Genomic DNA, 15495 nt, shown 5'->3' with positions numbered 1-15495 from the left:
AAATAACCAGTGCAATATTCCTTGATGGCATGGTGACTACTGAATGGTTTGTCAAGGTTTTGGAAGATGATTTCATCCCCATTATCCAGAGTAACCCTGATTTCAACAAGATGTGGTTCATGCAAGACGCAGCTTGACCCTATCGAAACAGGAGTGTGTTCAATGTCCTGGAGGAACACTTTGGGGATCACATTCTGGCTCTGGGGTACCCAGACCCCACAAAACTGTTGTGAGCTGAAAACAGCCATTCAGGTGGTCATCAACCGCATCAATGTTCCGACATTTCAGCAGGTCATGCAGAATTTCGCTATTCGTCTGTGCCACATCATTGCTAATGATGGGAGGCGTATCGAACCTGTCATAAATTAAATCTGCATATCTGTAGTGACATTTACATATTGAATAAAGTGTGTACATGCCACAGCTTGTATCTAGTGTTTTTCTCCCCTCATATAATTCAATAATTGTCACCCTGTATGTAAGATCCAAATTTGAACACTAATGCATAGGCATCATGTCACCTTTGCAATTATGGGACTTGGGAGTCATGCACAGATAAGTGGATTGGACGGTTGTGGGAAGTGTGATGATTGGAGAAGATGAGGCAGTGATTAGTGGTTGATTTCAGTGGAGAAGGAAGATTCTTTGCAACTTTAATCTTTGCAGGAGGAATCATATTTAGCTGCTGCACCAGTCCAAGATAAAAATGTGGTTGTCTTCTGAAAGACATTTTAAAGACATCCCTTTTAAGAACCAAAACAATGTACTTTTGTTTTTCTAATGAAGAATAAAATACGAAAGGTGTAATCTACTGCATTTATACTTTATCGTCAACGTCAGATAGGAAAAGTTCAAACACATGCAACTTGTAGCCTAGTGAATAGAGTGGAATCTTTGTAACAGTTCTGAAGTGAGTGCCGTGAAGTGCTTCCTTCAGTTTAGGAATCAAGGTGAAATCACAAGGGCTTCAGTCTGGAGAGAGTGGTGGATAGTGCAACACTTCCCAGTCGACATCAATCGAAACAAATAAGTCACAACTTGTGCTCTATGTGCCCAAGCACTTCTTTCTCTAAGCTGGCCACAAGCTATGTCCCAAAAATTAACGGCTTAGAGAAAGAAGCAGACACACTTTCTGCAAGACTCGCCAATCCTTTTGTGGGGGAATGCTCAGATGCATATGACACAAATTGTGACTGCTTTGTTTGAATGATGAGGTTGGGAAGTTCTGACCACCCACCATACTCTTCAGATTTAAGCCCTTGTGACTTCAGCTTGGTTCCTAAATTAAAGGAAGCACTTCGTGGCAGTTTGCTTCACCACTTTCACATGTACTCATTGTGCAATAGACAGCTCCACTCAAACTATCAACACAGTGGAGCTGGTAAGAGTATTCTAAGACTTCCACGTTACTGGCAGTGTGTTAGACACAGTCCTGGTGACAACTTTGAAGGACAAGAAAACTTTGAAACGTTTGTTTGGTGTAAGTTGTAAGAAAATAGTTGCCACTATTAAATTTCCAAAACTCATAGATTAAGGAAACTAGCCAATTTTTGAGAACATAATGTAATTGGATGTTTGTTTGCCTACCACCACTTGTTGAGTAGATTTTTTTATCTGTCCAGTACATTACACCCCAAAGAGGAAGCATTGAGCTGTAGACAGGCACAATGAAAAAGACTGTTGAAATATTACGTAGTCAGACAAAATCCTTGTGCTGAAACAGAGAACACACATTCCCACAAGCTCATGGCCGCTCTCTGGGCACTGGAGCTTGACTGTGACTGCATCTGATGTGAGCAGAAATCTGTTGGGGGGGGGGGGGGGGGTGCAATAGCTGGTAAGGACAGGGGAAGGTCCCGAGTTCGAATCTTGGTCCAGCACACAGTTTTAATCTGCCAGGAAGTTTCAAGGACAGGGGAAGCTGTGCTGCCCATGGGAGTGTGCAGAGGTGTGTTGGGAACAGGATAGGGCTGTTAGGTGAAGTGTCGTGAAGCTGTGGGGTTGGAAAATGGAGAAGAGGAAAAGACTAGTAGGTGCATGGTGCAACAGAAGTGTGTGTAGTGTTGAAGTGGGAACAAGGAAGGGGATAGCTGGTTGTAGGGAAAAGCTTGAGGACACAGGGGTTATGGGAACGAAAGATATGTTGTATGCAGGTATTCATTCCTGTAACACCCCCCTGGCCTCAACCTCCACTAGTCTCTGACCACCACATACCTTCCCCTTTCTTGCCCCTTCCCCCCTCACCACCACAACCACCAAATACTACACATGCCTTCCATCCTTACTTCCCCTCTAATTCTCTCCTCTTCTCTCTCTTTCCCCTCCATCTTTACTCCCCCCCCTCCCCTTGACACTGCACCTAAAAACACTATCCTGTCGCCACAACATTCATGCATGCTCCCACAAGCAGGACTACACCCTCCTTACACCTACCCTTCTGTCCATTATCCTTCCATCACATGCCACTCAGCAAGCTTTTATATAAAGAGAAAGCCAAAAAACACTCTACAGAAATTGAGACAAGAGGTTACTTTTTCTTTGGAGGGAATCTAGATTGTGCAGTGAAGATGATGTAGCTTGAATCTTGAGAACTGCAAAAACTTCTGTTCCTAATCATAGATTATTGTGTTAGGAATATGTACCAAATCAAGATTTTTGGCTAAGTTATTCCTCATCTTCTGTTTTCCTAAGCTTGCAGCACTTTCTTCACACGCACCTAGTAAAACAGTTCATGATGGGAGAAACTATCAATGATATACAGTCTGTAAAGAAACTTCTAAAGAAACAGCAACTACTGCACAGTAGTTGTAAAACCGATAGTACAATAGATAGAGAGATGCTAAATGAAACATGTTTGGCTTTCAAAATGACAACGTGTGAAGACTTAAGCTACTGTCATAGCCAATTCCTGTCACAGGACCTCTCATAAAACCTAAAGAAATTCTGAACAATATGTAATGGCTATAAGTGACAGCAAAATTGGTGTCCAAACACTTATGGATGACACAGGAATTGGAACTGTGGGTACATCTACATCTACATGCTACATCTACCACTCCACAAACCAACGTATGGTGCATGGTGGAGGGTACATTGTACCACTACTAGTCATTGCCTCTCCTCTACCACTTGCAAACAGAGCAAGGGAAAAACGACTGTCTGAAAGCCTCCGTACAAGCCCCAATTTCTCGCATCGTATCATCGTGGTCCTCAAGTTAAATGTATGGTGGTGACAGCAAAATCATTCTGCAGTCAGTGTCAGATACCAGTTCTCTAAATTCTCCATGGATTCCCATTTGAGTGCATGAAGCATCACCGTAATACGTGTGTGCTAATTGAACATACCGATAAAATATCTAGCAGCCTATCTATGAACTGCTTCAATGTCTTCCATTAATCTGACCTGTTGTAAATTTCAAACACTCAAGCAGTACTGAAGAATGGGTCATGCTAGCATTCTGTATGCTATCTCCTATCTGGATGAACTACACCCTCCAAAAATTCTTCCAATAAAACGAAGTCAGCCATTCATTAGCTGCCATTTCTGTACAGAACCTGATACTGATTCTATTGGACTCTGTAACTTTGTTTAATTTTAACGTTTTCAGTATTTTATCAACACCACTGGCATTAATGTCTACAGCTATTTCACTCATCATTACAGGGAAACAAGACAGACAGGGTAAATGCTGAACTCAATTTCCACATGTTTTTTTTACAAAGAAAATTCCAGCAGAACTGCCCAGTTTAATCCTCACACCCTTATAAAGTTGAATGATATAGGTGTAGATGTTAATGTCAGTGGAGTTGAGAAGTCACTACCAGGTTTTGTACCGAAATTGCAACTGAATTAGGACTTCTTTTAACCATAATAGGCTGTAGATCCCCTGGAGAAAGGCGGGCGGGGTGGGGTGGGGGGGAGGGGGGGGGGGGAGATTGTGCTCTTTCAGTTGGAAGAAAGTGCAGGTCACACTTGACTACAAGAAGGGCAACAGAAGAGTCCCAAAAAAATTATCATCCAATATATTTGACATCCAGCTATAATACAAGTTTAGAACATTGAGCTGAAACTTAATTACGTATCTCAGAATAGATTCCATAGACATCAGTCATGCGAATCTCAGCTCATGCTTTCTCACATGTCATCCTGAAAGCTGTAGTTTCATTGTATCACTTGATGTAAATGCAGGGATAATTAACCAGTGCCATGGATAATTTCCTTTTATTCTTGAAAGTACTTTTGATGTTTTACCATTTTGAATATTAACCTGTTTTTAAAGAACTTCTTAAAAACTCTTGTCAGTACACAGTGAAACAAGTGACTTAAACACAGTAACTTCTGAGTTGTCGAAATCATCTTCTGCTCACACATCAGAAATAGTTGCTGCGTGGTGGCAGCTTGTTCTGGGGTTTTCTCTCCTACTCTTTGAATAATTTTTACATCTGTTGCGCCATGCCATTTGACAGTATGGTAAATTTTTGAGCTATCTAAAAAAGTTTACTGATTTTGCCCTTCTGTACTATACCACTATGACCAAACGTGGGATACATGATATCATGACTTCACAAAATACCTCTCCTGTGATACCCAGGTTCTTTCAACCACTAGTATGTGACTTTTCCTTGAGACACTGCAGAACACATTTAAAATATTCTCTGATGGTTTGTACTTAAATTATACTTTAGCAGGTTGTGAAGAAAGGAGGAGGGAAGAAAAAGATTACAATTTCTTGTAACAGGTCGTTCAGAAAATACATTTTTGGTTCTCTAAGGATTTTGAAAATATATTTCTGCCTCAATTCTTTACTCTCATACTGATAAATATAGGTTATGTGGTTCAGTGAGTTTGAAAGTTCATCAGCTCAGTGATTTGATGACTGTGCTAATACGTTATTTATTAGTGACAGTGTCCGATTCAGCTGCATGTGACATGATGTCATTATTTTGCAAGGTGGAGCAGCAAATACGATGTTCACAATGGATCAAGATTCCACTTGGGCAGCAGCTACTGCAACTGGAAATTATGTGTATGCATCATTTCCTGTTGATGTGATCGTGTATTTCCATATGCAACCGTCGACATTCCGATTTTCTTGCTTACCTGTTTCACGAGTGGAATGCATGCTACAACTCCCATCATTGGACATTGTCTTCTCCTCGAAACGTGCTGAAGAGGAACTGCAAAGGTTTGGTTATTCACCTGAATTTTCTATCAATGCTAGATAGAACATGACAGTAAAACTGAATGTGCAACATCAGGGAAGTGTTTCCTATTCAATATATTGTTTATCAATCTCCTCCACCTCCTTTTAGTTGTTTTGTGAATTTTTCAAATCTGCAATGTAAATATTGCAACAAAAAATAGGTGTTAATGCAGCCATGCTATTACACATAAAGACCAACAAAATAAGAAAATCTTAGATTTAGACTCCACATTGCATTTTTGAGCTGCTAACCGTTTCCCCAGTAATATACAAGTATTTTCCATATTTGCGTTCCAGAATGACATTTTTTGGGGGGGGGGGGGAGGGGGGGGGGGGGAAACTCGAATGTTACTTATGCACAGTAAATCAATTAATATGTAGTATTATTTACTGCTGTGTCTCCATGTGTTAAAACTGAAGTGTTTCATTTTGACAGCGAATTTGGGGAAGCAAGGATGTCGGGCAAATCATCTCTTTTTGACTCATCTGCTCCTTCTTCTGCTGTGGGAGGACTAAGTGTAACAGGATGTTTAGCAGACTTTTCTGTGTATATATTTCATCCATATGGAGGTGGAAAAAAGTCGGGTAAGTAACAATGAAATAAATAAACAACTTTACAACATACCACTAGATGAACTGTGATAGAGTGAGTTTCCAGTCTGTAGTACCGATGCACAAAGTCATTCCCAAGGTGGCAAATGATTACACTTTTTGACATGATAATTATTCTTTTCATATAATGGATCCTTTTGTCATAATATTACTAAGATAATCAAACAATGGAAAATCCGGGATGGAATGTAACAATATTATGGGAAAGAAAGTTGCTACTCCCATATAGCAGAGATTCTGAGTCGTAGATAGGCACAACAGAAAGACTTTCACAATTAAAGCTTTCAGCCATTGGCCTTTGTTAACAATAGACATACACGTGTGTGCGCGCAACCACCACTCACACATGACTGCAGCCTCAGGCAGCTGAAACCACATTGCGAGCAGCAGCACCAGCGCATGATGTCAGCAGTGACTGTCACAGTGTGGTTTCATTTGCCTGAAACTGCAGTCTCGTGTGTGTGTGTGTGTGTGTGTGTGTGTGTGTGTGTGTGTGTGTCCGTGCGTGACCGCACGTGCGCGCGTGCTTGCGCATGTGTGTGCGCGCACGTGCACATTTGTTTCTATTGTCGACAAAGGCTATTGGCTGAAAGCTTTAATTGTGAAAGTCTCTTTGTTGTGCCTATCTGCGAATCAGCATCTCCACTATATAGTGAGTAGCAACTTTCCTTCTCATAACATTGTTACATTACTAAGATAAATTTGTTGGAAAGTTCTAGTGGAATGTAAGTACTTTAGAATTAAAGTAGACCATACACCGAAAGGCAGAAACACTGAGTCATCAACAGGCACACACAAGAAACCAAACTTGCTATCTTTGAGAGTAGTTCTTTCTTGAGCTGGAGTACACACACACACGCACACACACACACACACACACACACACACACACACTGGACATACATAAAAATTAAGGAATAAATGAACACTCAGATGTCATTAAATGAATATTTTTATTGCATTTAGACTGCATCAGGAATTATCTAACATAAGCCAACAATTATTATGGAATTTTTAGTTTTACTCATTCACCAACAGACGACACACAATACATTTAATGGGTCATTGGTGCTGAACCATGAGAGTGATGGTGCAAACATTCCAGTCACTTGTCACTTCATCCGTCCCTCACCCAAACTTGCTTAGGTTGTTCACATTATATTGTTGCCAGTAATGACAGTAGCATTTTCCTCTCCAAGATGTTGGTCTTCTTGCGAGTAAATGTTTGATTCTTGTTTTGTGTTTCAGCATACATCTGACATATTACATACTGAACTAATATAAAAATTTTAAATTCATTGTGTCTGTTTACTTAAAAAAGGAGAAGGTACATGAATACCTGTCACAATAGCAACTATTTTAGGAAATCGTGTTAACTTTTGTACTTGTATTAAAAGTGAGATTCAAGTGTGATGGCTAAATGCATCCCACTCTACTAGACTTACATTATTTGTTTATGTATTTGCAGGTTTGAAAGAGGCTCAGTGGTCTCCTTTAGCTGACAGTGAACGCAAAGATTCGCTGAGTGTGAATGTAGAATTTGTTAAGTTCCATCTTTCGCGTAGCCGAAAGCTCAACTTCCAGTTAGAGCAACAAAGCAAATTCCCAAAGAGTTCAGATCAAAGCCAAGCAGTTATCAGATTTTCAAGTAAGTTCAAATGAAATTTTGATTATTCTAATTAATATTGTATCAAATTAAGTAAAAACATTTTTCCATCCCAGGTCTTTGAGCGTTGTTCTAGTGCACAATTTTCTCTCTCTCTCTCTCTCTCTCTCTCTCTCTCTCTCTCTCTCTCTCTCTCTCTCTGTCTGTGTGTGTGTGTGTGTGTGTGTGTGTGTGTGTGTGTGTGTGTGTGTGTGTGTGTGTCTTCCCCGAACCTCCAAATACCATACACCCTTCCTGTATATAGTGTAGTTCTTTTTTCTTGCCATATACACAGAAATAAAAGATTAAAACTCCATTGAGCATTGGTCAAAAACACATTCAAATGTGCATCGAATAACTGAATAGGGAGCACCACAACTGAGACACCCTTCGTTGCATGTACTGGTACCCTTTTTTTTCTGTGGCTATGTTTGCAGTAATCATATTCATAAGATGATGATAAGTTTGTGCATCAGTTGCACAATGCTTACTTAAAATTTTAGAAAATTAAATTTCAAGTGCCACATATAGCAAGTTGCTTAAATTTTTCACAATCACTGGAAAAGCATGTTGTCTGCTTTGACAATGAGACAAATATTCGATGTAAACAAGGCAACTTGTGTGTTCAGAATTCTTTTCAAAACATTATTTTCTGTATTTTGATAGTTATGAAGGTAACAAAATGCATTGTAATCAGTGGAAGCTATCTACAAAAATATTGTGGTATACTTTTAATCTGAGGCCATGACTGCTCTTCATAGGATGAACTATCTCTTTATTTTCTTAAATGGACAAGCATTCATTGTAATCCTTAACCTGTTAAAGATTTTTCTGATTTTACTTAATACTTCTCCACAGAATGGTTAGGACATCACAATTTATTTATTTATTTATTTATTTCTTCTCAGTTCACAAATATAATATTTGTTTTGGATTTTACGGTAATACTTACATAAGACCGTCTGTTCAAAGCATTTCCCATTGTTTTTACCAAATACTGGTGGTACATTAAGTACAGGGATCTAGAAAAATTAGCACTAGCCAAATACTGTTGTAGGAATAGGTACAAGATATGCAGATTGTTGCCCTTATATTAGTCTGGAATTTGGTCATCAAAGAGGCCCTGGATTCTGAATGTATGTTAAGAATTTCGACAGAAATATTGGGTGCACAACAGCGAATGCATGAAAGAAGGAGTGTGATATAAACAGACTATAGAGGAAACCATCCCGTATTATATGTCATGATGTAAACCATAGCACTCTGGACAACATCTCATTCCTGGTGCCAATGTAATCTAGTGTTGTAGTTGGCACCTCTACATGATTTACATTTGTGGAACTGCGTCATCTCTTTTGTTTCCTGATGTAGAGGATGTTGAATATTGTTGAAAGCTCAGAATTATATAGAGTTGACAGCAAAAGTTCACTGAGAACATTGTAGATGACAGAAGTAGAAGCTTAAGTATAGTAGGAAAGTTCTGGTAGAATTTAAATAATTAAGAAGTAAAGGAGACCATTCACCATATAGCAAAAGCGTTGAATCGTTGACAGACACACAGAAGGGAGAAACTTGCTAACATTTGGAATTAATCCTTCCTCAAATCGCAGTACATACACTCACAAACACTACATAGTGTTGGCTGGATGCATAATGCTGTGGTTGCAGATAATGCTGTAGTTGCAGTTCAGCAGGTGGGCTGGGTCAAGTGGAGGTTGTGCCAGATACAGTGGAAGGATTCAGATGACTTGGGTTGTAATGCATCGATTGAAATCAAGCATGTTGTGGCCGGCTGCATTTGTGTCATAAGGTGGTCAACTCCGTTCTTGGCCTCAGTTTGGTAGTGGCCGTTCATTCTGATGGATTGCTGGTTGGTTACCATACCAACATAAAATGCTATGTAACGATTGCAGAGGAGTTGGTATATGTCATGGCCACTTTCACAGGTGGCCCTGCCATTGATAGGGTAGCATAAGCCTGTAACCAGACTGGAGCGGGAAGTACTGGATAGGTGAATTTGATAGGTCTGGCACCTGAGTCTTCCACAAGGATGTAATCCCTGTGGCAGTGGGTTGAGAGTGGAAGTAGAAGTTTATCAAAAATTTGGGTTGAATGAGGAGTGACAAATAGTTTTTTTAAATTTTTTTTTTCAATTTTTCATAGCTGTCTGTTAACAGATACTGTTACACTTCACTAGCACAGTTTGTTGACATTTACAGATATTCAGCTTCAGTGAACAAACTAAAATATTAAAGACCAGTCAGGGAATAACATGGCAGTAAAGGAAGTATCGATTCTCAAAAGCTTAGAACTGAAGAGAGAAAAGAAGGAAATTACAAAGAGAGGAATAAAACAAAAAAAAAAAAAAGGCCAATGTGTCTAATCACACTAAAACAACTAGAGGCTTCTACTGTGTGAAAAGATACTAAAACTCCTTTAGAACTTTAGATTCAGTGTATAATTGTAACTGTCTTTTGCATTGATTAGCTTTCGTTTTTGTCATATTACCAGGTATTTCCCCCTCATCATCACCACCTTCATACCTTTTATAAAGTTGTGACAGTTATCATTATCCAGATAGGCAGGAATTTTAGCATTTGTCATTTCCTAAAACAGACAACGGAGTATTGAATTGGACTATCATTACTAAATCATGAAAACATAATACAAACCTCAAATGATACCGATGTTCACGTTTGCCTAAAATAGTAACCTTTATGTGTATTGTTTGATTTCCAGCAATAATAGATATTGGTTCTGCATCATTCAAATACGATATGCGTCGCCTTACTGAGATTCTTGCCTTCCCAAAGGCGTGGTACAGACGAAGTATAGTTCGAAGACTTTTCCTTGGTGATCTGAGCATAAGTGCCACATATAGTGAGGGTGAAGAATCTTCACCTTCCAGCCTTGATGGTGACCCTCTAGCGACTCCTCAGCCTCAAGTCAAAAGTGCCAATGTATTTGACCCTAGGTGAGTCTCAACCCAAGAACTTTTATGAAAAACTATAATTTTTTTTTTTTTTTGTAGGATCTTTATTGTAACTCTATCATCATTTTCCAGTGGCAGGCACAATGCTGAAGTACACGGACTTTCGAGATCTGCCCCAACAAATGAAAAAAGTCCAATGCTGTCTACAAGAGAAAAGTTGCGTTTAAGTTTGGAGACTGATATATCAAGACAAGCAAAGAGTAAAGGTATGTTTTCAAGCAGGAAATCTCACTATTGTTGAATAGTAGAGTCAAACACAAAAGAAGTAATTCTATCATCTTACAGTATTTTATCTGCCAGTAGTGTTATTATAATATAAAATTTATTCCAATCCATTGTTGTGCAGTGATACAGCAGCCTTCTGTTGTGATTAATATTAAAAGACAGTCCTAGATTGCAGAAGGCTCTTTATTGGCTCAAAAATAATTCATTTCATGGGTAGGGTGTCACCAGGTTATCTGGAAGTAAAATGAAAAACGGACATAGTAAGTAACTGGGTGTGGTCCTGTCCTGAGCTGCTACATTCATCAGTAAAAACCAAAAAAGTAGATATGCCAGATGTAAAGGATAGGAAATGTGTCCTGTTAATACCATGATTGGGAACTCAAGTGAGAAGATCTCTGGATATTTGCTTGAACTGCTCCACAACAAATATGTCTTTTGTGATAATTTTAGTATATCTAATAGAAGAGAGCTTGTAAAACTTTCGAGTGGCAAGTCTTTCTCAGTGGGCAGTGATCTGCTCTCTTTGGGTATAATAATCCTACACGCAAACATCCCAGTAAAAAATGCTGTCTCCATTATTCAAGATAATTTGCTCATGTACCAGCATTTCAGAACTGATGAAATTGTGTGGGTAATAACTTTGCTTAGACTTTTGTCATCATACAATTATTTTACTTTTGATAAAAATTTTACAGCCAGCCATATGGACTAGCTGTGGGGAATTGTCTTTTAGGGTGCCTTACTGACATATTTGCCAACTATTTGTAATGTAATTATTTTGACCAGGCCTCCATTACTTTGACTAAAATCTGTTTTTACAGACATTATGTGGATGATATTTGCATGGTGTTTGACAGTGAAGATGACGACATTGCACATCTGGTAGAAGAATTCAGTTACCTCCATGGTAAAATTATCTTTACACACAAAGTTTCAAATAGTGAGGGAGTCCTAAACTTTCCTGATATGAAACTATGCCTTTTTGACAATTTCATTAAATTCAATATTAACCTAAGCCTTCAACAAATGATTCTGTCATACATGCCATGTCCTCTCATCCCCGTAAACATAAGATGGGTTACTTTAGAGCCATGATAATCAAATCGCTGAAGCTCCACTTACAGCAGAATCAAGTAATAGTGAACTGGATAATTTAATATGTGTGACTACAGTCCTACCATCATTGACAAGTTGTATAGGCTAAAGACAATGCCAAGTAACCATGTAGTTGCCCACAGTCCTTCATGGCAGGATTATAGGTATGCTAAGTTCCTGTTATTATATAATATGTCCTACAGAACTCCCAGATTCTTTCATGATCTTAATTTAAAGATGGTATTCACCAGTTCTAACATGATTCAGTACCAGTATATTGTTGTAACCCAACAAGGGTCACAACATATGTGAATCCCTCAGTCAAATAGGAAGCAATGTGGGATTTTTCGGGTCTACCAAATCGATATGCAAGCGGCTTTGTGCACAGGAATAAGTCGGTGACAGGATGTGACTGAGGTTTATCAGGTTTCTGTGGGTGGAGACATACAAAGTGTCAGGCTAGGGTGGTAGAAATGAAGAAATGAGCTTCTGGGTTGGTACCTTTGTCTAGAAACATAAAAAGCAGCCAGTTTCTTATTGCTCAAATTGGACCCTCAGATTCTGTTACACATCACACTGTAAGTGACAGTCAGTCATAGGTGCAAATAAGCCATGATAGACTAACTACCCACAATCCAGAAGTATGTATAGGCATGAATGCAAGTCCTTTCTAGTATACAAATGTAATTGAATAGATCCTTTCACTCACATAATTTTCTGCTGTTAGCTGAAGGACGCCCAAGCCTATCAGCTGGCAGGAGCTCTCAAACTGTTGAACTCTGCCCTGCTCATTAATAGGGGGCTTCTTTGTACTGTATTAGGGTTGTTTGCTTATAGGTGGTACATGATGGCATCACATCTCTACCTGCAGTTCACAGTCAGCCAGCTTGAAATCAGCAGTTCATTAATGCTTGGGACTTTATATTTGTCTGGTGAAAGTGTCCAGCTCTGTACATCGCAATCCATGTTTCCAGGTTCTACTTGTTAAAATTCTTACCAAGACAATTTTTCATCCCTTTCGTGATGTGGTCATTACAATATTCATAATGAACAACCCCGTAAAGATATGTATACTGCTTCTGGAGTATATAAGCGTGGGTGTAACAAGTGTAATGCAGCCTACATCTGTCAAACTGAAAGGACATTCAAAACTAGATTCCAAGAACATTTGCTCACAAAGAGGGGTCAGGTAAAGCATAATTTTCTCTTTGATGAGTATCTCAAATCTAGTGGCTAGCAGCCACCCACACTTAGAAACCTTCTGACTTTACACTGTGCTCCCAAAGGGAGGAAACAACCTTTGGAAGAAATTTAAAATCATTAGGTGCTCATGTACTACAAAATACGTGTTACTCAAATTTCCTAGTAAAAACCAAGTTTTTTTATGAGTGTGTGTTCCCTATCTTAAAGAATTTTTGGATTCCTACAGTATATTTCATCAATAAGGCTTATTTTATATTTTTATCTCTTCATGTTTTTACATTAAATAATTGTGTATTATAGCTACATAATTCTCTTTAGTATATTTGAGGTTTGCAGTTTTTCTCATTTTATATTAATGGTTCCTGCTATTCACAGAAAAGTCTTATGGTAATTTTAGCTTATACACTAATTGTATAGGCCTATATAGTCTGCACATGCACAGGCTCTGTTTTTGCTTTAGTCTTATTACATAATTATTCCTGTGCTCCCAGTCCATGCCCCTGTGGATAATATTTTATTATGCAGCTACTGGTTTTAATTTATAGAGCTGGTTGTAGGTTTCTGTTATGGTTGTATCTTTAAAAAAATAGTTTTGTAATTGCATTATATTTTATGGAATATTTGAGAGTGCAGTTTTGTCTTAATTTATGCTAAAAGTTCCCATTCATGGCAACAGCAGTATATGACAGTTGTAGGATTAAACTAATTGTGTTTTGGGCTATACACTCTTGACAATTACTGGTACTCTTTTAGTTTTAATCATTCCGTACAAAAAATTTTAAATTTCTCTTAGAATTACTTCCACTTATGTACCTTTTGGTTTGTATATTGTGTTGTACAGTGCTTGTTATGTTATATTCTTGGTATTTGTCAGGTTCCCCACTCTGTTTATTGTATTACACACCCCTGCCACATTTCTTCTTCCTGTTGCTAATTCTTTTCTATTCCATTGTAATATGTTTGCCTACATGAACCCTAAGCCTCAGGTAATGGGCAGGTTTCTATAATAATGTTTATGCAATTTGTTTCCTGTTTGTGGCCCACTTATGAGAATTTATTTTTCTCTAGAATAATGATTTTTCATTGACAACTTTATACCTGCATTTGGTGCCAAATAGCGATAGTTACCTTTACTAGTACCATCAGTTGCTTCTGATTTTGTCAGTACTGTATGTACACTGTGTGATCGTTGACTGGTCACCTGCAATTTGTTCTGGAGTCATGCTTAGTGTTTTTGAGTGTGGTCTGGTAGGGTTCCTGCACTTAACTTATGATCCACTTAACAACTATAAATACACGATACCCTCCGTTGCCAGATTTACCTTTATAGTAATTTTAATTAACATGGAAGCCATAAAAACACCAAACATGGAGGCAAAATGCACGCATCTAAGGGCTACTTAAAAAAGGAATAAAATCACTTAAATTTATTTCCTAAGAGGAGAATACAACATCCCAATTCGGACCTCGCTAACACTTACATTTTACTGACATTAAATATAACAAGATAAATAATCATACATGTGACGAGAAGAAATGAATTACACTATCAGTCTTTACAGATGAGAATACGACTATATCCTCGAAGGTTCGCGCCCTGGCAAGGGAGATACTTAACTTTAACATATAAGGTGATTACAGTAAGCGCTAATTCCACTCGACAAACATAGTAACGATATAAGTGAGTCAAATGTACTGAAGGAGCATAGCCGGATGCACCATAGTAAAAGGGCCGCTATCAACCCCTTCAGAATGTGACCCCCGTGAACACGTCAGTTTCAGCTACCTGCAACATACACAGAGTCATTTGTAGCTTCTTAAAAACAATTAACATGAAAAGCCTCAACGTGTAACACACTAATAAAATATAAACGACTACTACACAGAACTAGCTCCTCTTTAGACAAAGCAAACAGCAGCATATTAATAACACATAAAATACTTCTAACCTATAACAAACTAAGGTACCATGTAATAGAATATTGTCTTGAGCTCATAGAATACTCAGTTTGACTTGCCTGTTTATAGGTCTTACAACACAACTTAACAGTGTCAGCTTAAGCAAACCTGTGAGTACAAAACTCGAAATATGACAGGAATGATTGAAGCCACTGACAATGCTAGGCTGCCACACAGAGTAGACAATAGTAATCTACAGCGGCACACAACCGACCTTACATCTCCAATTTAGTGTAATCTGAATAAATAATTTTATATATAATAATTACTTATAGTACCATGACAACCTCCGAATAACATTTATTACCCAAGATAGGTACTGGTATTGAAAGGCACCTTTAGTAATACAGAGTTCGAGTGTATTCGCTTATTGGAAGGGTTTCAACTTTTCATCCCTTTTCACATAGCTCTCTGTTTGCACACTTCTATAACTTCTGAAACTAAATAAGGGCATATAAATGCACATATAACAGACATAGATTTAAGCAGAATAAAACAGTACCTTAGTATGGCACAAATGGCTTCATTTGCTTTCCTTGTGGGATATCTTCACTATTCAG

General features: G+C 38.3%; 1 protein-coding gene across 12 annotated transcripts in view; it reads left to right on the top strand.

Annotated features, from left to right (window-relative positions):
• Window positions 1-15495, top strand: part of LOC126336925 (transmembrane protein KIAA1109 homolog) — a 468521-nt gene that overhangs the window by 402602 nt on the left and 50424 nt on the right. For all 12 annotated transcript variants that reach the window (XM_050001082.1, XM_050001080.1, XM_050001090.1 and 9 more), the window contains 5 exons: window positions 4952-5186; window positions 5641-5789; window positions 7285-7464; window positions 10201-10435; window positions 10526-10659. In XM_050001082.1, the coding sequence (XP_049857039.1) occupies window positions 4952-5186; window positions 5641-5789; window positions 7285-7464; window positions 10201-10435; window positions 10526-10659 (933 nt within the window). The remainder of the gene's footprint in view (window positions 1-4951; window positions 5187-5640; window positions 5790-7284; window positions 7465-10200; window positions 10436-10525; window positions 10660-15495) is intronic.

Source organism: Schistocerca gregaria, chromosome 2, assembly GCF_023897955.1.
Source record: "Schistocerca gregaria isolate iqSchGreg1 chromosome 2, iqSchGreg1.2, whole genome shotgun sequence".
NCBI classification, from domain to species: Eukaryota; Metazoa; Arthropoda; class Insecta; order Orthoptera; family Acrididae; genus Schistocerca; species Schistocerca gregaria.
The sequence above is the reverse complement of the archived record's forward strand: the minus strand, read 5'-3'. Positions and strand labels throughout refer to the sequence as shown.